General features: G+C 34.2%; 3 protein-coding genes across 4 annotated transcripts in view; all 3 read left to right on the top strand.

The window, feature by feature from the left end:
* The window catches only part of LOC120328734 (N-fatty-acyl-amino acid synthase/hydrolase PM20D1-like), a 33698-nt gene that overhangs the window by 5130 nt on the left and 3762 nt on the right, over positions 1-24806 (top strand). The window contains exons 6-11 of one of the 2 annotated variants that reach the window (XM_039395264.2): positions 86-205; positions 527-647; positions 1150-1314; positions 1478-1646; positions 2117-2216; positions 2372-2717. The exons of the other annotated variant lie outside the window; for it this stretch is intronic. Of the exons in view, the coding sequence (XP_039251198.2) occupies positions 86-205; positions 527-647; positions 1150-1314; positions 1478-1646; positions 2117-2216; positions 2372-2501 (805 nt within the window). The 3' untranslated portion in view covers positions 2502-2717. Of the gene's footprint in view, positions 1-85; positions 206-526; positions 648-1149; positions 1315-1477; positions 1647-2116; positions 2217-2371; positions 2718-24806 lie in introns of those variants that run through there. 2 annotated transcript variants of the gene reach the window in all.
* Positions 7550-15076, top strand: LOC120328816 (protein-glutamine gamma-glutamyltransferase E-like). The gene is made up of 15 exons (XM_039395358.2): positions 7550-7703; positions 7914-8081; positions 8225-8410; positions 8622-8788; positions 9616-9712; positions 10136-10389; positions 10805-10982; positions 11247-11438; positions 11813-11982; positions 12198-12354; positions 12442-12605; positions 12711-12840; positions 13429-13592; positions 13955-14094; positions 14507-15076. The coding sequence occupies exons 1-15, from the start codon at positions 7679-7681 to the stop codon at positions 14652-14654; spliced, it is 2340 nt and encodes a 779-aa protein (XP_039251292.2). The 5' UTR covers positions 7550-7678; the 3' UTR covers positions 14655-15076.
* LOC120328738 (solute carrier organic anion transporter family member 2A1-like) lies at positions 16669-24216 on the top strand. Its single transcript, XM_078114341.1, has 14 exons — positions 16669-16794; positions 17040-17138; positions 17788-17942; positions 18072-18209; positions 18987-19177; positions 19699-19797; positions 20023-20165; positions 20893-20969; positions 21657-21823; positions 21966-22164; positions 22387-22516; positions 23020-23207; positions 23440-23599; positions 23767-24216. The coding sequence occupies exons 2-14, from the start codon at positions 17067-17069 to the stop codon at positions 24091-24093; spliced, it is 2046 nt and encodes a 681-aa protein (XP_077970467.1). The 5' UTR covers positions 16669-16794; positions 17040-17066; the 3' UTR covers positions 24094-24216.

Genomic DNA, 24806 nt, shown 5'->3' with positions numbered 1-24806 from the left:
GCAAACCTTGCTAAATGTGAGGTGACTTAATGTGAACGTATAAACGTTGATATACTGACCCATTCGAATGAAAATTCCGTTGCAGAGTTGGGGTCACCGAAAAAGGCATTGCGTTTTTGAACCTTAGTGTTGAAATTCATGGTGGACATTCATCTATGCCAGCAAAAGAAACAGCGATCGGAATTATGTCTGGAGCAATATCAAGGTATTTAAAAAAGTCGGTCACGTGTTAGCAGTGGTTTTCTTGTCGAAAGCGAACCCTTACCCTAAATCATATTTCCTGAATTAAACTTAGAAGCTTTTATGTGAATCTTGCTATCAAGTTGATCATTGAGTTTGATTTTCATATCGTGTGAGTTTTGCAGTCGGATGATTATTTCTGCGTGCGCTTTAGAAATCCAACCCGAAAAGCGATCCAGACTTCGATATTATCATAATGAATGTGCCGAAGGTGAATGTGTTAGATACGTTTCATGGAATGTATGTTGCGGCTTCAACCCTCTGACCCTGCTATCTTTCTTTATAGACTTCAATCAAATCAAATGCCGGGTAGAATTGACAACCTCATGACAGAAATGTTGGAATCATTGGCACCTGAAATCGGCTTTCCGACTAACATTGTTTTAAGTAACATATGGTTATTCAAGGTGAATAATACTTCATAAGGTTTGCTCTAATGATTCATGACGTGCCTCTTCTGTGAGAAATAAGCATTCGGTGCACTTGCTCTTCGCTCTGCTCTTTTTTATGACGACGACATTCTATTTTATACTTCTTCCTGAGAATTTATATTCTATGAAATTTAGTTTACGGTCATTGTTTTCTTGGCAGCATTGGGGTAATCAAAATTTCTCGACACCTTCTAATAAATTTTCATTCAGCTAATGTCACTGTATAGGCTTTTCAATTCTTCTATTGGTTATTTGTTAAACTTATATATGGGAGCGTGTGGAATTTGGTCTCGCTTACATATAAAATCAATAAAATATTGAATGCAAGCCCTCCCCCTTTTTTTCACTTTTTGTACTTGTTTTACAGAAGCTGATCCGATTTAATCAGTACAAGCCCCGACCCGATATTAGAGTTACAGTATTCAGTGAATTACACGGGGTTAATCGTTTGACGTCGCGTGTCGTTTTTCTTTTTCAGCCACTTTTATGTTGGCTGTTGTCAAATAATCAGATGCTGCAAGGCGGAGTGAGAACTACGACTGCCGTTACAATTATGCGAGGTGGAATGAAGGGCAATGTTATTCCCTCATCTGCTTCGGCTATTGTTAATCACAGAATACATCCTTGGGATTCACTGGATGATGTGAGTGATTGTGTTCATAGAAAACGAAGTATAATATTTTTGGCAACTATTTCTTTTTTTTTAATTTTCATGCCACTTAGTAACTTCAGTAAGCCCGCCCAGGGTGGAATATGGTCTAGTTTTGTATTGAGATATGCAAATAGTTTTAATATTCGATTCGCAGGTTCTGCAACACGATCAACGAATTATAAACGACGATAGAGTGAGAATAACTGTGTTGCACGAAAGTGAACCTCATCCTATATCACCATTTAGTCGATCATCATCAATCACTTATCAACTTTTAACAGATACAATTGAACAAATCTTTGATAACGTGATAATCGGACCTGGTGAGAAGACAGGGTTACTGTATAACTATATATTATTGCTATTTTCTTTTCTACTGCTATTTTCAACTCGCTAGATATATATAGTATGTTATACGTACGAACATCGTTGTAACAGGTCGTTTTTTCAGAGATTCGTTATCAATTAATTGAAGACATAGCATAAATATCATGTACACAAATCTTAGACCCACGCATTGGACCTCCTGAGGTATGCGCACCAAGATGGCGCACAACTCAGGTTGTGTACCAGATTATGGTTCAGTTGTGCGACATCTTGGTGCGCATACTTCAGGAGTACCCACGCATTACTATAGTTTACAACATGGCAACTGAAACACCACAATTTATACAATAACTACATCGCTATAAAATATTTATCTTTTTGATTCCTGGTATCCAACTCAAGTCGTATAATTTACGAAATATTATTTGGTACTGTTCAGTATTCCCTATCCATAATTTTGTTTCAGCTGCCTTAGTGGCGAACACCGACACAAGGCATTATCTAACATTCTCAGAAAATATTTATCGTTTTAATCCTATGGTCTTGACAAAAGATGAAATAGCCAGGTAAGAAGTTTACTGTTTTTAGTAATGGAAAGTAAGCCTTTTCGTTGTGTCGTAAAGCACCCAACAAACTAGATAGTAACGGGTCTCATTGCTAAAATAATGTTATTTTGTAGTTAGTTCTTGGTGGTATTGTAATCTATCATTTTTTATTTCAGCATCCACGCAAAGAATGAAAGAATAAGTCGAGATAATTTTGAAAAAATGATCAACTTTTATTTTCATCTAATGATTAATTCAGACAGAACAAAACTACGCGAAATAACGGACAAAAAAGGAGAACTTTAGAATATTTATGAAAACAAATATATATTTTTTCTCTCCAATTTTATTTATGCAGTTTTTCAAACTTCAACGCATGTTTTAAATTGAGAATTTGCCATTTGTACTCATTTCATTTTAAATCATAATTTGAAGTAAAAATCTTATGAACAATCAAATAGTAAGTCACGCCAATAATTGCCGTTTCATTCCTAATAAGGCAGTTGATATAGTGTTGCCACATATTGCTTTTCTTATGCAAATATTCTGATGTATTTAGTCACTGCACATTGGTATTTGTATATTATTTCATTTATTTAGAACTGTTTTAGGTATAGACTTAGTATCCACTTTTGATGACTCGCATTCAATTGACATAATACTTTCTGATTGCAATCTAGTGCCCATACGTAATTGGTATATGGTGCATATTGTGGCAACCTGTTGTTGCGACAGTCTCTTGGTTTATCAGCACTGGTAAAAGGGCCGTACTTTTTTTGTTGCAGATTTAATAATAACTTAGGGTTGTATTTTAGGGAACTTAGGGTTGTGTTTTATGTAGACATGTGTTGAAATAGGGATTAAGTTATTAGGATTGTACCTAAAACTGTATTTATTTTTGCATTTAGTTACATATGTATATCTGATTAAGTAGGATTTGGATGCGTTGCAGTCCAAACTATTTTTAAATCACCTGACCTTACACGAGTGGCCACAATAGCACTTTATGTTGAGTGGTAAAATAAAACAAGTTCGATTCGGAACTGTGTCTGGTTTAGTGCATTGGAATTTCAGCGGCAGTCAGGTTAAGCGTATCCAAACCCAGAAGGCAAGCTCCCATCGTTGACTTATCGGAAGGATTCCTGGCACAACAAATAGGCTACTGGCTGATTGAAGTCAGGGAGTGTGTGCCACAGATATTCACCATACCGATCAAGTATTGTTTGCCTCGCACTGGTATATTGAAAATTTGGACGTTTCACGCTTAGTATAAGATATAATAGTCATGCCATAAGAAAAACCTAAATAGACTTGATCATAACCTCCATTCCAATAGCATATTTCCTATATTATTGACTGCATCTTCTGTAAAATTCTCGAGTAAAGATGAAGATTAACTGAAGAGCTCTGAGCTGGTCAGTGTACACTAGGGTCGGCGAACAACCCGAAAAACTCACCAACAATCAAAAATAAAACAAAATTAGTGAATTTTTAAATGGCGCCCCATGTTAATAAATTCATTGCGATTATAAGCAATGCTTCCGTTCCAATACTCCATGTGCAACACTCGCAAGTGTTTTCACTTTTCAATATGCGATAAATTCGTTTAGCAGATCGATGGACGCCCGCGGATGCTGCGTGACTTAGCGAATAACATGGTGGCACTTTTAGTGTAGTTATGTACTAGAAATGAATCATTTGATGGATTTGAGAAGTCATTATTGGCTGGCCTTTTTTGCGCGCGCTATTTTGTGAACCGCGAAAGGAGCGAACCATGCTTATACAAATTTCGCTTTGATTCTGAATTTTGTGAAGATGAATTTTGGTGCTTCAGAGCCCGCTGAATAGTGGGAATAATTTTGAGGAAATTATATTGAATTCACCCCTTTCTCCCAAAAAGGATAATAATGGTTTGTATTTTTTAATTGCAACTAAGGATTTCAAGCATGACTACTTACAAGTATTCGATTCCTCGACATAGCTTACCGAGAAAAAATACTCACTTATTAATTAACGCCCTGCCATACCTCAATCACGTCTCAAACATTATTTTATATGTAATTTGTGAAGCGAACAATACTTAGCAGTCACCGAAGCCTGAATATTAAATAAGTGCGTACTGTTATGTCGACTGGTCCAAAATGTAGATTGAATTGGTTCAATACTCTCGAAATTCGTATGTAGAAAAACTACAAATCACATTTGGTTTAATATATTTGTGTCTCAGGTGCAAAGGCTTGTAAAGCATGATTGCAATGTGTAATCAAGTAATAAAATTTTGCCAATCTGAATACATCGGGCACGAGCAAGATATTTTAGTAGGAATATTTACAAATATATACTCTGTGTACACTTTGAATTTAAATATAACGATATTATATTAGAATTGACGTGATTGCCTATATGAAAACCACTTGGGCGTTGAATTAGAACTGCTTTGTTAACGTCACCTACATGATATATTAGAAAACTGTTTAGTAGACAGTTTGGGCAATATACAATATCAGTCTTTTCTTTACTAAGCAAGCGAACAATACCGATCACGAAGTTAAATAAACGCGCCTCACCATGTCGGCTACCTTATAATTTACATTGGATTATTTCAATATAACTTCCGAATTTTACATTGAGCAGAACTGATGGAAATCTATTTTTATGAATATATTGTGTAACAAGTAAAACGGGTGAGAAGAGCATGATTGATTCTCCGAGTCTCCTCTTTTCAGATTGTAAACAAGATCATTCAATAATATTTGATATGCTCCCATGAAGCGTGTTCCAATACATTACTTAGTTACTCATCAAGCAGACATTTCGGACAAAAGACCTAAAAATTCTCGCTGACAAGCACCTTATTCACGAATGGCAGGTCATTAATTAATTAATTTATTACATATATCAATTAAAATATAGCCTATATTATTTCAACTGTCGGAGATGAAATAACAGAAAATTGACAAGGGTTCGAAGCTATCGATGTTTATATCAACTGTTATACGTCAACCTTTGGAAGGTTTGAAATGAGTATATCGGGATATACCTGTGACCGCAAACAGCTACGTCGTGATTGTTTGTATATCTTTGATTACTATTATATTCGACGCACAAATTCATGTCATGGCATTTTTGCATTTTGATTGAACCTATTTTGGTCTACTAGTTGATTATTTTAGGAAATTTTTAACGATTAAGAATTGCGGAGTGTCGAATTGCCCAAACACCTTTATATGCAACTTCAATTATGGACGATGTGAATTCGATTAAATCTTTTGAATATACACCTGCGGCACTGCATTGAAGTTTGAGGCAGTATATCATCCCACGGAAAAAGTGTTTCACAGTTCCTTCCGCATTTGGCTGATCCAGTAACGACTTTATAGAAGAACATTCTGATATATTCAGACAAACGTGATTCACGCGAATGAGATCTTATGTAGCGTTTATACGCTCAAATGTAATATTATATATACATAATAACTAGAAACAAATAATTTACGCGCCCCTTGATATTCTGACCAATTATCATTGACAAAAAATACGATCCTTGCTGAAAGTGAAAACGTTGCAAAAATATATATAAATCAATATATATAAGTTAGGTCGGAGTAGAATATGTCGTTTTCATGGATCAAACCGAATGAATATCTAATTCTAAAAGATTAGCGTTCCAGAAAATACAAGGGTAAAAAATAACACAGGTGTTTTCATTTTGAAAGCATTTTGATTCATTACGAACAATCTTCAATGTTAGAGACGATTTCCCATTATAGTCTATCACAAATATGTTTACAGTTTAAAGTCTTTTTATTATTTCCACTTTGGAGAAGTCGTTGCCTATGGATTACAACAAAGAAATATCAACCTGACTGAAAAATAAGGTGGCTGTTGACGTGTAGAATTTCTACGAGTCGCTATTATGCCTCAGTCAAGCGATACAATGTTATGTCTGGACGTGAGCATACACTGAAAAAGTAAATCAAATATACAGTGTATTATGTGTATTCAAATATGGTCAGAATGTGTCATTCGCCAGTCACGTATGAATACCTAGAATCAATGAAACCTCATGGTCGCTGTTTTTTTATAGCAAGGTGTGTTGATTCACATCATAAAATGCTAGTTGATGCGATTCACTGAGCAACGAAAGAAGGATGTGCCTTGGCTTAAATACGTGAAAGAGCACGTACGCCATTGTACTTCCGCGTGGGAGTTGGTGTAAAAGCAGCTTATATGTGCGACGAAACTGTTAGTCTGCCAATTTGTTTGGCGCCTCAGTCGGAAAGTCATATTAAATTTATTTTTAGAAAGCGATATATGCAATTGAGCTATCAGACGCAAAAATGTTTAAACTTACGCTCATACTTTGATGGACGCCGATACTTCGGGAATATAAGAAAAAAACTAAGCCTCCTAAACTTTCTCCTGAATGAAATTTAGATTTTAATGGCGCTTCGCTCATTTAGAAAGATCGTCATTAATCATAAAATATGGCTCGGAAATCTACAAACTGCGCTGCACGATCAACTCGCAAATTGCTGATAAAGAAAAGGTTGCATACACATCGGAAATAGTTTGAAAATTGAGAAGGCAGATAAAAAAGAATTCAATTTCATGTGTTTGCATTCTAGACACCCTTAACGCTGATTCAAAATGAATGTATAAAACACTGGTGAACAATCTGTGATTGAATCTAGAAATCGTATGCAAGACATTTCTGTGCATTTGCAGAAGTACTGTATGGTATAAAGTAGTCTGATTAAAATAATGAAAATCAAAACACTACAGTTTCCTATTTAGTTACTTTCTAGCTAGAGCGTGATGAATAAAATTTCATTGACTCAGTTTTATGCAAAAGAATATACAAACAAACAGTCGGTTATTTTACTTTTGCAACTTCGATTTTGAAATTTCATTTTTTGCAAACAGATCACAGAAAACTGATAAACTGTTAACACCCCGAATTTCGAACAATATAACGCATCTGATTGAGTTTATAATATGCGAATGACAGTGAAATAACCAGTAACTGTATATTGCTTTTTAGCAATGGCATATTGTGCGCAGGAGTCGTATGAGTGTAAAATATCAACAGTGTGAAGTCATACCATTTCCTTGTTCGCCCGCGTTTGTTTAGTATACATACTAAAATACCAAACAAATTCAGGTACGGTAGCGTGGATACGTCTGTATATATTAACAGTTATCATGAATTAATTTGTTTGTTCTGCGTTTTGATAAAGGTGTAAAATACTTTTAAATAGGAGATTTGCAGAAAATGGCCTAAGAATAATGAATTTGAAATTATCGTCATGCCAATATTAACGGCGCAAGTATTCATATATATAAATGTATTGAATCCACCACTAATAATCAAATGGAAATCTTATATTGCTCTCAACTATATAAACATCTTTTTCTATTTTAAAGCTAAATAATTCCAAGTTTATTTTAGTTACTTCAAGTAATTGAACAACAAAAACAAAATGGGAGGAAATCCATCAAAACCAAGTAAGTCGATCAGGCAATCAAATTTTTACACAATATATCACGACAGTCTTACGCTAATTAATTAGCTTTTTCAATTTTTAAAATTTATATTTATTGAAATTAATATTATTGATTCTCTCAATATGCATGTATTGATAGTTTTTTTTTTTCAATTTTATGTATTCAAATTTTATTTGACATGAATTATTATCATATTATTTGCTCTTACAGAGAAACCGATGACAGCAGAGAAAGTGCTGGGGATAATGGAAGAATATCCCCAATATGTGCAGCAATATTATAAGCAGAATGAAGACGAAATTGAAGAATACATTGTTGAAAATTTCTGGGAGGAAGATGTGGCAAGATGGTTGAACAAGATCAGAAATAGATCTCCAAGTAAGATTACATTAATCCTTTGCTATTAGTCTAGTTTAATATTTGGTCTATAATAAAATTTGTGAATATTTTTCTTTTCTCAATAAGCAGTTTTGACACTATGTTTTTGATGATATATTATTTTATTATTATTCATAATTCAGAGGAAAATCTGCAAGTTCGAAAAATCGATTTCTTGAAAATCAGAAATACTTCTACTCATCATACCTCATCGTATGAAAACAAGTCGCTGGTGATTAGAAGAGCAGCTGATTTCACCGTCGATGTTATTTTTGGGAATCGCTCTTTCGATCCTGAAAGAGACGACATTTCAATCATCTTCTCGATTGGTAACTTTATTCAATGTATTCATTTTTAGCAAACCCATCCTATGAATGTTATTATATTGTAACGTAAAACCTATTAGAAATGATACTGCATTTACTAAGGCATGAAGCATGGTGTGTAAAATGTGCAATAGGATTACTTACATCTTATATATATGTGTTAGAAACTTCGTAAAAATGTTTGAGAAAATTATTTTTTACTTATTCAAACTAGGTGCTCAAGCAAGCCAGGCAAACAAATCAAAAATGACATGTTTCGCTTCTGATAAGCCTGGAAAAAAAGAAAAATGGTACTGTGTATTGGAGTCTGTTGACAGCGAGGCCAAGAAGGTCACTTTGAAAGTACACGTGCCGGCAACCGCCATTATAGGCAGTTACAAGGTGAGTTTGATACTTAGGCTAACATACTATACATAAATTGGTTATATCCGAAACACGAAAATGGGCTTTATACACAATGCAATTTCTTATGTTGTTAGCAAACGTCTTCACCACAAACTACCAGTATATATATGTTGATTCTAATACACCATTGTACATTTCTTATGCGATTTTGTTACTAGGAAAATACACAGAGATTCAAATTATGACATTTTGAAATGACACCCCTACGCAGTATTGTACGCAGAACTTGTATTACAACACAACGCATTTTCTCGAACTTGCAACTTTCCGACCACCAATCTATATATAGCTATACAATATATCCGTACAAAATAACCTTGATCATTTTGAATTTTTTTTAAACATATCGCGTGCGACGAATACATTTTGGGTGTGCTAGACTGCGGCTTGGAATACGAAGCATTCAGAACCACTGATTCGTAATATATTTCGTCGAATTGGAAATTGCGTTGGAGGCAATACCGCTTCCTTCTCCACGGTTGGACGCCCAACAGTATTTATGCGATTTACCTTTCATTGTTTCCCGCCATTGCTGGCACAATAAAATTGTTTAAAAATAAAAAGACGACAGCCCCGAGTCGTTGCTGTGAATGAATAGAAAGCTGAAGATTAACTTTTCTCAAGGTGAACAATATAAAAGCTAACCAAGCAGAAGGCGTTGTGAAACTAGTAGTTTAACTGTAGCATACATCATTCTCCGGTATTTACCAATATACACAAAACACGACACATTTGCAAGACTAATACAATTTGGCTTTGTTTACAATATCAAGGTAGTAAGTAACGTACTTAAATTTTGTTAGGTATCTCTCGATATCGTCAGTGGAACTAAAGCAGGTAGAGTGAAATCGACACACAACGATGCGAATATCATCGTACTTTTCAATCCATACTCAAAAGGTACATCATACTTTAACTTTATTATCAACTTTACCTTAGCTTTACATTAATACTTATTCCTTACTTTTCGCTTTTTTTCAATTTATATATTCTTTTGTTCGATTATACAGTATCAATTAATGTTCTTAATATCATCGCACGACCCTTGTCACGATACACTCAAGTATGCAAGCAAAGCTCGAGTACAATAATTACACCCGAATTTTTTAGGCGTCGTTGCATTTCGGTTTCGATATTCATCGTGTTTAATCCACTCGCTGTGTTTAGAAGGCTCTTAGACTCTTTCTAATGGGAAAAAGACGTCGTTTATACTAGAAGTTAAACTAGAAATGTAAGACGATATTCTGAGATACTATTTTTTTTTAATTTCCGATTCTCATCTTGCATTAAAAAATTCTAATTGCGGGAAATTAATTTTCATAGATGATGTAGTCTACATGGAAAACGAAGACTGGCGAAAGGAATACGTCCAGGAAGATAATGGATTCATTAATACTGGTACATACACGCGTGGAACCACAGGGAAAAAGAAATGGGATTTCGCGCAATTTGATCAAGGTGTCCTTGATTCAGTTCTTCTGATGATCCAGAAAGACTCGAGAGTTCAAGCTCAGCCTATCAAATCTCTGAAGAAATGTAATTCGCCTGTGTTTTTGTCTCGTGTCCTAGCGGCCATGGTAAGTCTGTACAAATAATATTTTCCTAAAAAAATGATTTTAACGAATTGAAACATTCTGAAGACAGAATAAGAGTCCGATTTCAGGTCATAGATTAAATTAAACCAGCGATGGATGTGCAGCGGTACGATTTCACAATTGAATATCATCGTCAAAACTGTTAAGTTAGCTCCATGAAAATTAGTCAGCCGCCAAAAACAGTAAAACCTACTGCGGTATAAATACATTACTTAAAACCGTGGCTCCAATAAACGAACCCGAGATGAAATAAACAAATAAAACAATTAAACGATCAAAATCTTTTCCCACACTCATTTAAATCAAAACTAACTTTGAAAAATGAAAGAATAAATGAATGTAACATTTTTAACGTATGAAAAAGCCGTCATTCGTCAAAGCTCAATGTTTCATTCAGGTGAACAGTAACGATGACAGCGGGGTTCTTACTGGAAGATGGACCGGTAAATACGACGATGGGCATAACCCAAGTGATTGGTCCGATAGTGCTAAGATAATTAGTGAATGGAGAGACAATGACTATAAAGCAGTAAAATATGGTCAATGTTGGGTCTTCTCTGGACTTTTAACAACAGGTTAGTTTAAGTCAAAAAAGTAACCTTATAACGTAAATAGATTCATTGTGACAGAAAAACAACAATACTGAATGAATAGTGCGGTAGATAAATATTGCGAAAATCCTGGACAACAAACCTTACAACTAAAAAGAAATGCATATTTCAGGTAAAAATTGATAAAAAAAAATGGTTTAATAAAAACGTGTTTTATTGTGTATAACTAGAAAATACTAATACTGGACTCTAATCTTTAAGTTTTATTGAAGGTTGTTCTTGTTTCAGCCATGCGAGCAATTGGAATTCCTGCCAGATCGGTGACTAATTTCAAGTCTGCTCACGACACGGATATGAACCAGACCGTTGATATATACTTAGACAGTAAAACGTATGAAAAAATTGACCATACAAGTGATTCGATTTGGAACTTTCACGTTTGGAACGAAGCATACTTTGCCCGTCCCGATCTGCAAGGGGGTAAAATGACTACACATGATTAGAATAAGAATTAACAATGCTTAGAATTTTATTTAATAAATTGACAAAATATAAGTTATGATAAAACGCTATAAAATATGTTCAATTTTCATTCTAGTATTAAAAAACTAACATTACGGTTGAAAATGAAATTTCGAGTCTCACTCTTTTGTCTGTAACACAAAAATGGAAACAAACGAATGTATTAGCACTGTTTTGAAATAATATCCATTTTTGTATGTCAGTATTCTACATTCAGAGTACTTCAAATAAAGCAATATGAATGTCTATAATAGAACAAAGTTTGTCATATCAAAAGCAAATTGTTGACTATCTCGTACATAATTTATGTATTGTTTCTCAATCTGTAATAGATTATGGTGGTTGGCAAGTGGTGGATGCCACGCCCCAGGAGGAATCGGCTATTCTTGATCCATCTGGTGACAATTCAAAGGGGTTGATGCAGTGTGGTCCTGCTCCTGTAAAAGCGGTCAAAGAAGGTGACATCAACATTGGATCAGATACTGGCTTTGTATTTAGTGAGGTGAGAGTCTGCTAGTAAAAATACGTTTGCTTGTGACTTTAAAAGTTTTCGTTAAACGATAGAGAATGCATAAATGAAGATGACTGCGATGAGACGCCTCATCATTGAACAATTTGGGTTTCGCATTCAGCGTAGCGAATGCTTGAACAATTGAACACGTCCGAGATCAAAAAGCGACTAAAAAGTTTTATCTATTTATATATACTTACCTAAAGGTGAATGCTGATAAAGTGTACTGGTTTGTGGATAAAGGGGGAAATGTAACACGGCCCCCGATTGTAATGACTAGAGCCGTTGGCGTTTACATTGGGACAAAGGCTGTGGGCAAATATCAAACCGAGAATATCATTTCTCAATATAAATACCCAGAAGGTAAGATATCACCAATTATTTTCTAATAATTATCAAATGCATTTATCAAATTTTGGAATAGTATAAAGCGGGAACAAAATGTTTTAGGATCTGCTGAGGAAAGAAAGGCTTTCCACAAAGCTTATGGAATGGGAACACGAGAACATCAAGGTTTTGAAACTGACTACGAAATTGTCCCACAGGCGTTTGAAATTACAATCCAAGAATTGGAAAATGCCATAGTTGGGCAAGATATTACGACAAAAGTCTCTGTAAGTGCTACTTTTTAAATGAAAGAATAAGTTGGAAACCAATTATTGACGCTAGAAATTCACACAAAAAAATATGATTGTGGTATAATTGAGCCCCCTTTTCAGGTGAAAAATGTATCCGGAAAGAAACAGCAAGCCAATATTAAAATAGCTGAAAAAAGCATGAAGAATGTGGGCAAAAGTTATGCAGCACTCGGGGAATACACGAAAGATTTTGAGCTTGGAAGTGGAAAAGGTAATGATAAATGAAAAATACTTTATATGACAATTTTTTCTTTTGTTGTTTTCTCTCAGTTTCTGTATAGATATATACGTATTTGTAGAAAGCGCAAAATTATGTCCATTATATGAAACATAATGGTGACAACGAGCATTCTTACGATCGACGATATACCATGTACCTACGTTTATGCTGATATGAACATCCGCAAAACCGTCTCAAAGATCTTATGCTTATATATCCCAAGCACATCTTTTCGGTATTGGATCGCTTATAGTCTAAAACTTGGCCCAGGATAATAAAAGTCTCAGATATTATTATTAAAAATTCTGTTGAAATTGACACCAATTTTATCTATCTCATCTATTTACATTATTAATTTAGTTAATGAAATTGACTAAAAAGTGTGTTTCTCGGGCCATATTAAATAACAAAATTTTCAGTCGAATCCGGTATAGCTCAACATTAATGTTCTCTAACGACCATCCAAGTCAAAATATCTTGTTTGGAAGCAATATCGTACTTGGTCTTGATACATGCTGGTAAGATCCAATAATTTACGATAGTGGCACCAAATGGTTTACACGCAATTGTTTTATGCAGATATGAGCTTCACCTTCACTCTGAAAAAGGACGATTACATTCAACACTTGGTTGACGATTATTCGATCAATATTAATGTAACCGTTGTCAGTAGTTTGGATGGAAACACTAGCATTGCAGAGCTGGATGCGACTCTCGGGTTACCAGATTGTGTCACGATCAAGGTACGTAGAAAGATATGCTTACAGGTTGTTTTGTTTAGGTTAGGTTGTTTATGTTAGGTTGTTGAAGAGATGCTTTATTACCTACAGAAATTTTTTTATTAGAGATATTTCGATTGTATTTTCTAGACTTTGCAGCAATAATCTAACAAAATCTTGAAGAATCGCTCTACAGACGTATACTTCGTTGTAGTTATCCAGGGTATATAAACGCGCATCTTAAGCTATCTCGTTTGGTTCATTTGGCGAGAAAGCAAAAGGTTTTTTAAGGACTTGGGATGAAACAGTCTTCCATACAGATAAATATAAAATATTCCCAATACACGTGGTTCTCAATTTGATGAGAATAACGATATAAATTTCAGATGCCAGAGTCGTTTCACTGGCTGGACGAAGTTGAAGTCGAGGCTGTTATCAAAAATTTGCTTCCAATGCCGTTGAGCAAAGGATCTCTTACCGTAGAGGGTAGAGGAATCGACATATCAAGTAACTACGCTGAAGTGGGGTAAGAAAATAAATAAGATTCAAACCATCTGGGCTTTGCGTATTAACTACTAACAAACATATGTAATGAAAATTGGAAGGGTTAAGGTAATCTTGGAAATTAATGATGTCAGTGAACTTTTATCAATTTCAGGAAATTTTCGTGGTTTGTTCTTGTTGTAATACACGATGTATAAAATAGCACAATCTATTCTCTAACGACCGCGTTAGATTCACATTCTTTCAAACGAATCCGTTTTCTAGGTAATCGTGCCAGCATATTTGAGGAATTTGCTGTCCCGAAATAATAGTATTCGTCAACACGCCAATGGAAAACTATCACTCGGAGTGAATTTTCCCCAAAAAATTAGGATCCATTTGTGTATTTTCCAAGACTTTTTGAAAAGAAAATTAATTAACACCAAATATAACAGAAAACCACTTCAACCCGGAGAGTCATTCACCACAAAAGCTAAACTGAAGGCGAGATATGGATGGCGTCGTGTGTATGGTGAGGTAATATTCAGGAGTGCGGAAGTGCGTTTACTCAAAGAAAACTACAGGACAAAAGTCACCACTTAAAGTTGGATGGAATTCGTTACAGCATGATGTAATAAACTGCAGATAATATAATCACCAGTAGTATAGTATCAAGAGTATCTGCATTTCAAACGTATATCAAGTAGCTTGATGTATTTATACAATTTATTTACAAATTAAGTGCATATTTGAAAATGTGTGATATTTACAATTACAAATTCGGCTTTTGATTTTATAGTAAAGTTATGTAATATCAAAAATAACACACACAAAAAAAAAAAAAAAATTAGAAACAAAAGAATCAAAGGTTGATTGAACACTTGGGAAGAACTTTGTCCAACCAATATTAAATTTATGTTTACTGTTATAACAAGAAGCCACTGAATTAATATAAATTGTGGGGATGGATCATCAATTTCTGTAATCGTTTTGTCTGTGGATAAGAAATGTAAACGGAATATGCATATCAATTTTCTCTTCTTTGGTTTGCAGAGCTGGGCTATATCAGAAGGGATTGTAATTATTCGGAGTATTTTTACGTATAGCCAAGGCTTGTTTTGAAAAAATAAGTGATCGCTAATTTTGAATCAGACTTACTGTTGAAAAAAATCAATCCGATCTGGGAAATTTTATCTGGCAGAAAATGAGAGTGAAATGGGATTGATGACCGTTTATTCCTTCGCAGATGCGCAAAATAGGTTACTGTTACCAAATTTAACATTTGCGAAGCCAAACATTACGTGCACAATTTTCTTGAATCTGATATTGTTTCCCTGTCCGGTGTATCACATGCCGCTCCCCAAAACCCAAAGTACATAAATGCAGTATGTCCCACAGCAAGATTAAAAAACTATCTCATCAGATCAATCATCAGAAGTCTGGATTCTGTGAATTACTATCGTCATCAGGATAACAGGGCATCAGGACATAACAGTGTCCAAAGTTTCTACAATATTTATTTAGTTGTCAGAACATACGTTTTATATTTGTATAGTGACCGAAGACAAAATGTTTATCTTTTTATTTCTATTGTTTACCATACCTGCCCAAGAAGTATTAAACATTAATATACAAAACAAACATGTCGCATTAGTAGCAGTCGCTGTTGCGTCGCGGATTGACGTCAAGCCTAGAACGTCGTATATGTAAGCATGCATAAAAATGCTAGTTTGAATTAGATATTACAAAATTATGCGTTCAATTATGAGTTCAAAATGTTTGCCTCAGTGCTGACTAGGTCAAAATGACGCGTTTTAGTATATTGAAATGGTATATATCTTTATCTCCAAATATTTCGTTTGAATCAGAAAATTTTTTACCTTCCAAAAAAGGGGTGGGTGTCAGACAATCAGATTATAAGCTAATAGGTGCAACATTTTATCACAGAATCTTTTGGGAAAAATAAGTCGTGCCCAAATATTGCCATAAACCATACATTATTCATAATACATTATGCCCGATCAACTAATTAATTTCTTAAAATTCAAGCTGTACATTATGCCTTCAGTAAAATAAAACGATATAATTTAGACCAGGAGTCGGCAAGGTTTTTGAACCAGGGGTCAAAAAACTTGCCCACCTAGATCGGCGGTCCATGTGAGTGTGACGTAAAAAGTTACACGTGATTGCACACGACAAGAGCATGAGGCGAAAGAAAGAAGTGTGAAAACCACGCCGTCGGATCGACTGAGCGAGAAAACGTAAAGTTTTGTTAACGTCCCATGTCATGACAGTCTGTGGCAACTTAAAATAAAACTCACACAGACTACGATCAATATCTAACAAGCCTATTGCAAGGCCAGATTGAATCACGCAACGGGCCGGATTTGGCCCGCGGACCGTCGTTCGCACTTGTCGGGTTTAACATCAAGTAATTTCGTAGTAGTTTCGTTTAAACCACACTTATAAATCTAACAGAGTGCTTGATCATGCAAAAAATATGAAATATGTACATGTATTGGTTCTTTGTTTTTGAATCATTATAAAGTAAACAGACAACCAAGCAAACACGAATCGAGAATTAGAAAATACAAGGTTCCACATCCGGAGTGTTAGACACGACACGAGTAGCAATAACTTACGTTCTAGTATTTTCAACTTATAAGAACCAATAGGATCAGAAAGAAGTTTTGCATATTTGGATGTAGTCTCAGTATAACTATCAAGTTGGCATTGATATTAGGTAACAACTTTCCGCAATTAGCTAAATAAATAAGTAAAATAATAAAGTTTTATTTTTTCTAAACACAATTCAAAATCGTTAACAGTTATTTATAATATACTGTTAGAAAACAAGCATTTGTCTGGTAATCAACTCGATGGCCAATATTAAAGTAGACGTGGCAATTTATTGATAAAAATGTGCGGTGCTTTTCGGTACTTGATGTAAGAAAATATGATGCTATATCCAATTTGACATTTAATTAGATCAACAACTTGTACTCGAATACTCAGATGGCTCGCGGTTATTTTAAAAGGGATATCAGACTGTTTGTTGGATGTCTAAGTCTCATTCTATTTGTAGAAGTAAGTTTATTTTTCTACTAAGTTCTGACTAATTTTTAAGATCCGATATTATTGGATTTACTTGCTAGCTTTCCACTCAAATCACACATTGATACTTAGTCATTTTATGTTAATGGCTCATCTCACTTTTTTTTAATCAGATTAGTTGCATTTTGATGATCGCCACTAGAAGTTAAAATAGATCTTTACAACTTTAGGCTCAAAATATTATAGGCTTCCGGGCCATGTTCAAAAATATAGGCTTAATTCATATGAACTATTTAAAAACTTAGGTAGGAGTCTATACCCTAAAAACTTGAATAACATTCCAAACAGCGCTGCCCCTGAATAGGCGAACGATAACTGATATGCGATCAGGTTTTACTCTCGAATACACCATCTCGACAAAATTCTAAATTCGTGTACTGTGACTTGTTACGATAGGACAAGAAGTTTTCATTTAGAATAAATTAGAGAAACTTGAATAGGAAGCAATCGCAAATTAATGTACTGGATATTTTGCGTTGGAATTTTGAAATTCTTTTTCTTGAATAAAAGTCTGAATTTGACTCTAACCTAATCTTTATGCCGGATTCGTTAGCTATGATTTTCAAGAGTATTTTAACTAAACAACTCCATGCCATTCTAATATTTAATATCATCATTTCAGTTGATTGCAAATTTCTATTTCCGAAGCGCGCTCACAACAATTGAACGGCGATTTGAACTTTCTTCAGCGGCCGTGGCTTTACTGTCATCTGTATATCAGATTGGAAATCTTTTTGTAATGGTCTTTGTGTGCTACTATGGAAGCAAATCACACAGGTTGTATTTTATTTGAATTTTAATCACGGTTAAGGTATGGTGATTTCTTTTTTGTCCGCTACATTATTTCTTCACTATTTCAATTTCTAGCGCAATTTGAGTATTAATTTGCAAAAATATTTTATTCAGGCCTAGAGTCATTGCAATTGGAACAACGTTGATTGTTGTTGGTTACCTGATATCATGTATTCCCCAGTTTATAGGAGATCGATATAAATATGTTGATAACGATAACCATACTACGGCTGGTGATCAATTGTGTAAAAGGTAAGATATGCCAAACTCCAATAAAATTGTTATTCGTTATGATGATAATTCATGAATTTTTAGAGTATGCAAAATGTCTTGTCAAAGTCGAAAAATCGGATCCTTTGTTAGTAAATAGAAGTATAAGGTGACCCAAAAAAACTAAATTCATAAATGTTTTGAATAAAAAAAAGAAAATGAAGAAATTTATTTAATTTTGTTTACGCTTGAACTTCCGTTGTATATGATTTGATCTAGGAGTTTCAGCAATCTAGGACACTTTACACAAAAGTTATGTTCTCTCTAGAACCTGTTCCAAATGACCTTCTCAACGTTGGACTTGCTATCGTTACTCAAAATTGTCACATTTTTATATTTCATGTGGTATTTTACATACTCAGTTAAAACAAAAAATACTTCAAGGACAATAATATGTAGTGACCAAAATCGTTTCGGTTAGACATTTATCCTAGTTTATTACAGCCCGGGGAATTGAAGGAAACGAACTTTGAACCCAAAATTTATCTTCACTCAAATAAATAAAAATAGGATGACATTATTTAGTAATAAATGGCTATTTAGCTCTGGACAAATGTTGATTGGCATTGTGGATATCAATCGAAATAATACGATTCTGAAGAGAAGAATCGTTTGAAAGACTTTCCTAACACTCATAACGATCTGATACGACAAGAATGAACGAACAACAATAAGCACTTCTCTCAAAATTTGAAAGTATACCAATCCTAAGTTTAAACTACTGTCGTATTTTAATTATTTTACTACACGTTTTTGCAGCTCTCTTCATAAAACAGACTTCAACATTTCTTCTTGCAATGTCGATGTAAACAATAAATTGGAAAATAAGTTATATATTTTTGTGCTCATTGGCATAATCCTGAGTGGAATAGGTGCTGCTCCCCTTCAACCACTCGGAATGTCCTACATTGACGATTTTTCCAGTCCGCATAGAGTACCGATCTATATAGGTATGTATGCTTATTGATATTAACATTCATGTTTTTAATGTATAAAATACATCAAATAAAATAAAATCTTAATTTCACTACCACTTCACATCTAACGAAAGTTGAATTTCCTACAATCATAATTTTATTGGACGTGGGGTGGACCTTTGTGTCTTTTTATTTTTAGTAATTGGTGGGGTTCACTTAGGTTGGGGCAAATTATCATTTTTTAAAACTACCAGATTAATATTTTTTGAAAGATGTGTTAATTGGAAGGCTATATAGGTTTGTAATTTTTGTCTGTTTTACCTTGCGAATAGATTTCAGGGGCGCTTGTGGTGAACTCAGCCTTCGTGTTCATGTATTTGAACATTGCTCGTTTGTTTTTCAATCCAGTGGTTATTTTATCCAGTCCAGTATTTTGCACTTAATAGTGCGATTGAAAAGAAATATAGCGAACTACCCTACAGGGTTATCTTGTGTACATGACCCAATTCCACGATCCCAATCGCTTTAAATGAAACGTGTCATTTTTCATGCAGGTGTTGTGTTGACGGTTGCGTTGATTGGACCAGCCGTTGGATATATGCTTGGTGCTGTATTTTTGCAGATATGGGTTGACAGCGGATGGGTAAACACAGGTAATATTTTTGTAAAATGTATTCTCATTGAACGTGGTGAACAATTTGCCTGCTGTCATAAATATTCCAGACTTGGGATTGTAGTTTGCCTATTTTTTCGTCTCGAACAAATGTGTTTTTCCCCAATTATATACAATTAATTCTGAACATGACAAAATCAGAATATATAATAAGAAAATATGATATGTAACACTGGATCCATCCCAATTAAAATGTATTTTCCAGATGATTTTACTATTTCATCTCAGCATGTAAACTGGGTCGGTGCATGGTGGCTTGGATTTTTATTCTGTGGAATTTTAATGGCATTCGCAACCATTCCCATGTGTTTATTTTCAAGAAGAATGAAAATTAAGTACAAAAATAAAGTGAGTGCTTCTTATTTTATTTGTATCTATCTATAATTATTCTATAATAATAATAATTAATTTATTAAATAATAACAAGAGAGCAACGCTCAATTGTATGAACACGGAAGTCCAATGACTAACCACAGTAACGGCATTGCCTACACAACTTACATTAAAATTCGATACCTGATCATTCAAAATCTTTAAATCAAGTCCTATCGCCGTAGCAATTCAAATAGGTGCCGGTAAGACAACATTTGGGCAGTGAGCAGTGAGCACCGACTAAGTACAACTGGCTGCCGTGAAACCACGTAGTGGCGCAAAGACAAAATTTATAGTAAAATAACGAGCCGCATAGGAGTCAGAAAAAATTAAAAAAAAAAAAAAGTAATAACATAGTGACGGCTTCAACCATCTATAAAAAATGAAAGCGATATTTCATCAACAACAACGACAATTTAGCAAATCGATTCATACGTACGTTTGTTATTCAATAATTATTCATAGTTAGAATGTATAATGTTTATAACTGTCGATTTCTTAACCATTTCGTCGTATATACTTCATTTTAATAGTTGTAAATGAATACAGACTAATACTTTCCACGTGTGTTTCAGATTCTCGTTTTGAACATCATTTCAATCAGATTTATACTTACGGCAAATAGCTTTAGCTTTACGCAGAGGAGTCAAGTTTGGATCCACTTTCTCGCAACGACTAACAAGTTCTTAACTTTATGTTGCAGATATTTTTGAGACATTCAGAGAATCACCCAAGTGATGTTTCGGTAGAGAAGGTTGGTGCACCAACGGCCACAGCAGAGTATGTTTATATTTATTTAACCTTGCAAATTCATCACAAAATGTACACTATACCGAAGTAACGAATAGTTATTTTGTAATGCATTGTGTACAATAACACAAGACAGCAATGCTCAAATATGTAGCCACGGAGGTCGCGTATCGATACCAGTTGAGTACCGAATTTGCTGTAATGATCTGTAAACAAGTGAGACAGAATATAGTGATCCCATACGTCATAAACCGTGTTCCCATGAATTTAAATGAAAAAGCTAAAGTTTCGATAACATATTATACAATATTAATAATAGCGCTCTAGCGAATTTTTCTGAAATGTGAAATCGATTGGTTTATTAGGTTCAGCAAAAGCTATTTTTTGCCAACAACAACAAGAATATTATCAACAACTGTTACGCAAAACGATGCATATTGGGTTTCAAGAAATAAAATCTTATGAATCTGGTCTCCATTAGTACTAAAAAAATAATCATAAATATCATTGGTTAGAATAATTTTATACAAATGAAGCAATGGCTTTATTATTTCTCGTATAAAAATGTGTTAAAATCATATACAATGATACACATGAATTTTTATTAAGTGCAAAAAATTCTTTTTTCGCGATAATATTCTTTTTTGCGTTCAGATTCAATACCATGTTGGTCTGTTGAAAATGCTAAATCACTAATGGCCTATTCTTTAATTTCAGAGGATTGATTGCCGCCATCAAGAGACTCATGACAAATTTTGAATATCTTGGTATGTTGTCCATGTTGGTTTTTTCTGCGTTTTATATAACCGGAATTATCAACTATTTTCCAAAGTTTTTAGAAGTTCAACTGGGAGCATCTCCCTCAAAAGCCGATATGTCTTACGGTAAGTTTATTTTTTTTTTCAATTTTCAAATTTCATTTTGAATCTGGTTTCATGTGGTATATCATATAGCATAGCATGTATATACCAATCAGAGAAGCTACTACATATTTTGTAAATGGCTCAATCTATTCAAAACTTCTAGGTGCCATCGGTATACCATGCATAGCTGTTGGGACAATGCTTGGTAGTTACATTATGAAGCGGCACAATCCAAATAAAATTGGAATGGTAAAACTCGCTGCTGCTTCGCATTTTTGCACAACTTTACTCACATTACCAATGTTATTCATGGGATGCAAAACAATTGACATTGCTGGCGTTACAGTACCTTACTCAGATAGGTAATACATACTCAATTAATATGCGAAATTCACTTAAAACTCCTAATAGAAAGAACCTATCGTTAAGTTTCCACGGAAAAGCATGCAGATTTTCTAATGAGAGGACATATATTATTAATGAAAAAAGGACAAGGCAATTGACTATCGTACTCGAGAAATTATTTTGATATTCTGAATAATTGTTGTACTATACTGAACCCATCCTTCAAATAATTTTTGCAGCACATGCAGCTCCAGTTGTCACTGCGATGCAAACATATTTTCACCCATTTGCGGATCGGATGGCATTACCTATCTCTCTCCATGTCATGCTGGATGCAAAAATACATTTCAATTAGATGGACAGATTCAAGTATGGATTCTTTCTTTTCTTTTCATCGCATATCAAGCATAGGTGAATTCGGTACCGCACAATAAACCCTGAGAAGGCCGAGTTTGCTGAAAAGATCGGCAGACAAGAGAGACGGAATAAAAAATTGTTCGTAAATTGAAATAGCAAATTTTGGAATCACAGGCATCAGAGAAAATTAGGTTGTATCCATCTTTAAGTAATGAATAACTGGAACCGTTTGGTTCATTAGTTGCGCAGAAAACTTTTCACCTACTTTTACCAACAACAACAATACCAGCAAGATAGACTCCCCACAGCATCAACGACGAGAATAACAAAAACAAGAAATTATAAAAATGATCCATATATACATTTTTGGTCCAACAATGTGCCTAATGCACCAACAGAGGTTATATTCTGACATATAACATGCATGCATGAATACGTATACTATAATGAAAAAAATGAATGTAGTATTGAAACTCCCGAAAATAAAGTTTCTATTGACTGAAATCCTTTTTTAGAATTACACAGAATGTAGTTGCATTAATTTTGATGATTCAAATATGAACAGTTTGCTACATGGTTCGTCTCTGGGTAGTTGTAAAACAAGCAACTGTTCGGATCTACTTATTATCGTATTGGCGATACAAGCGTTAGCAAGTGTTACGAGTGGGTTGTCGGCTCCAGCCACGTACGTATTTCTGATGAGGTAAGATGTTACGCACTCGTCCATTTAGTTGTATATTAGAAAGTTGTAACACAATTTATAAAACTCATGTAATTATTTTTAACCCAAATTGTATTTATTATACTTTTATATAAAATTTGTCTGAACTTATCAAGAAAATATTATTTTGCTATAAAAGAAGATATAGACAGACGTATGTGTAGTTTAAAAGCATTATCATTGTATATAATTGTTTTTATACATTATTTTACAGAATCGTGAATACTGGAGATAAAGCTCTCGGAATAGGAATTGCATTTATAGTTGTTAGACTGTTGGCGTGGATTCCAGGTCCTATATTTTATGGGAAATTATTTGACTCATCTTGTTTGTATTGGACCTTCAGCAAATGCAGTCAAACCGGATATTGCGGGGTAAGATATGTGCATAACAATGTGTTTTGTTACATTAATTCGGGCACGATGACTCCGTAACCCCACTTTGTCGACAACTTTGCTTACCTGCAACCCATCTTGATTACATCAAAAAATCAAATTTATTTTTAAATCAAACTAACAAATCATTCTCTAAACATTCCTAGATCTATGACTGCGATGCATACAGGACAAGATATTTCGGCGTCGTGGTATTTGCAAGCTTTGCATCATGGATTTGCTCATTATGCATCTACGTTCTTCTGAAACACAAATCTTCGAAACATAATAAGACGAAAATAGAGTTCGAAAAAGATTCATTCAGAATAGTCGAAGAAGTGACTTTAAATACTCCCGATTGTACAGTGCAATCACAATCTAGTCAGCTTTTAAGAATTGAATCGGGCAAAATTATTGATAGATCTGATACAGAACATAAAGATCATCTCCCAAATGCTAAAGAAATAAATGTGACTGAAGATACAGAAGTCTGATACAAAAACTTTTCTACCACTGATTGGTCATATTTGCAATTTCCGAACAGGAGAGTTTCCAGAAACTTCGACAAAAATTGAGCACAAATTAGGCTATGTGAAAAAAAAAACGGAAAAAAAACTTCCCAGAAACTCGAAGCGGGTGCGTTATTTAAGACGAGGTGTTCATAATTTGATTTGAACGTATGTGACTCGCTCAAACAGTAAACATAAAACTGTTGGTGATGATCTTAACATTCTGAACCAAGTTTGAACGTGTTTCACGCGACTTGAATTTCTTTGAGATTTTGTTCTATGCTTAATTAGGAATTTTGCTACGCTCCATTTATTTTATATGTATTAAATTGTAATCAATGTATCTTTGTCAAGTATCTCTTCAAATACATACAATGATTTGCTGTGAAACCTTTAATACGGAATTTAGACTGGTAGCTTACTGTTAGGTGTGTAACTTCTGATGACTTTGCTTTCTAATTAAGCGAATTTGATAAGTATCTGACTCCAAAAACAGAATATATAGTAGGTTACGTGTTCAATTTGAGATATCTGTTAATTTTATATAACAGTAAGGATCTGACTCATTTGCCTGTAAAGATTTTTATTTCCACAGATAATATATCACAATAAATTGACTTACAATAAAACACACTCACAATCGTGAAAACCAAGTCGGTGATGAATTAGCATTGTTGCATCGAACGAATTGAAATAGA

The sequence above is a fragment of the Styela clava genome, chromosome 7, assembly GCF_964204865.1.
Source record: "Styela clava chromosome 7, kaStyClav1.hap1.2, whole genome shotgun sequence".
Lineage (NCBI taxonomy): Eukaryota > Metazoa > Chordata > Ascidiacea > Stolidobranchia > Styelidae > Styela > Styela clava.
The sequence above is the reverse complement of the archived record's forward strand: the minus strand, read 5'-3'. Positions and strand labels throughout refer to the sequence as shown.

Coding starts and splice junctions, on each gene's coding strand:
- LOC120328816 (XM_039395358.2), top strand. CDS start 7,679: ATGGGAGGAAATCCATCAAAACCAA. Junction 9,713..10,135: donor TTTCAATCCATACTCAAAAG/GTACATCATACT, acceptor TAATTTTCATAG/ATGATGTAGTCTACATGGAA. Junction 12,841..13,428: donor TGAGCTTGGAAGTGGAAAAG/GTAATGATAAAT, acceptor TGTTTTATGCAG/ATATGAGCTTCACCTTCACT.
- LOC120328738 (XM_078114341.1), top strand. CDS start 17,067: ATGGCTCGCGGTTATTTTAAAAGGGATATCAGACTGTTTGTTGGATGT. Junction 19,178..19,698: donor TAGAGTACCGATCTATATAG/GTATGTATGCTT, acceptor TTTTTCATGCAG/GTGTTGTGTTGACGGTTGCG. Junction 19,798..20,022: donor CAGCGGATGGGTAAACACAG/GTAATATTTTTG, acceptor TGTATTTTCCAG/ATGATTTTACTATTTCATCT.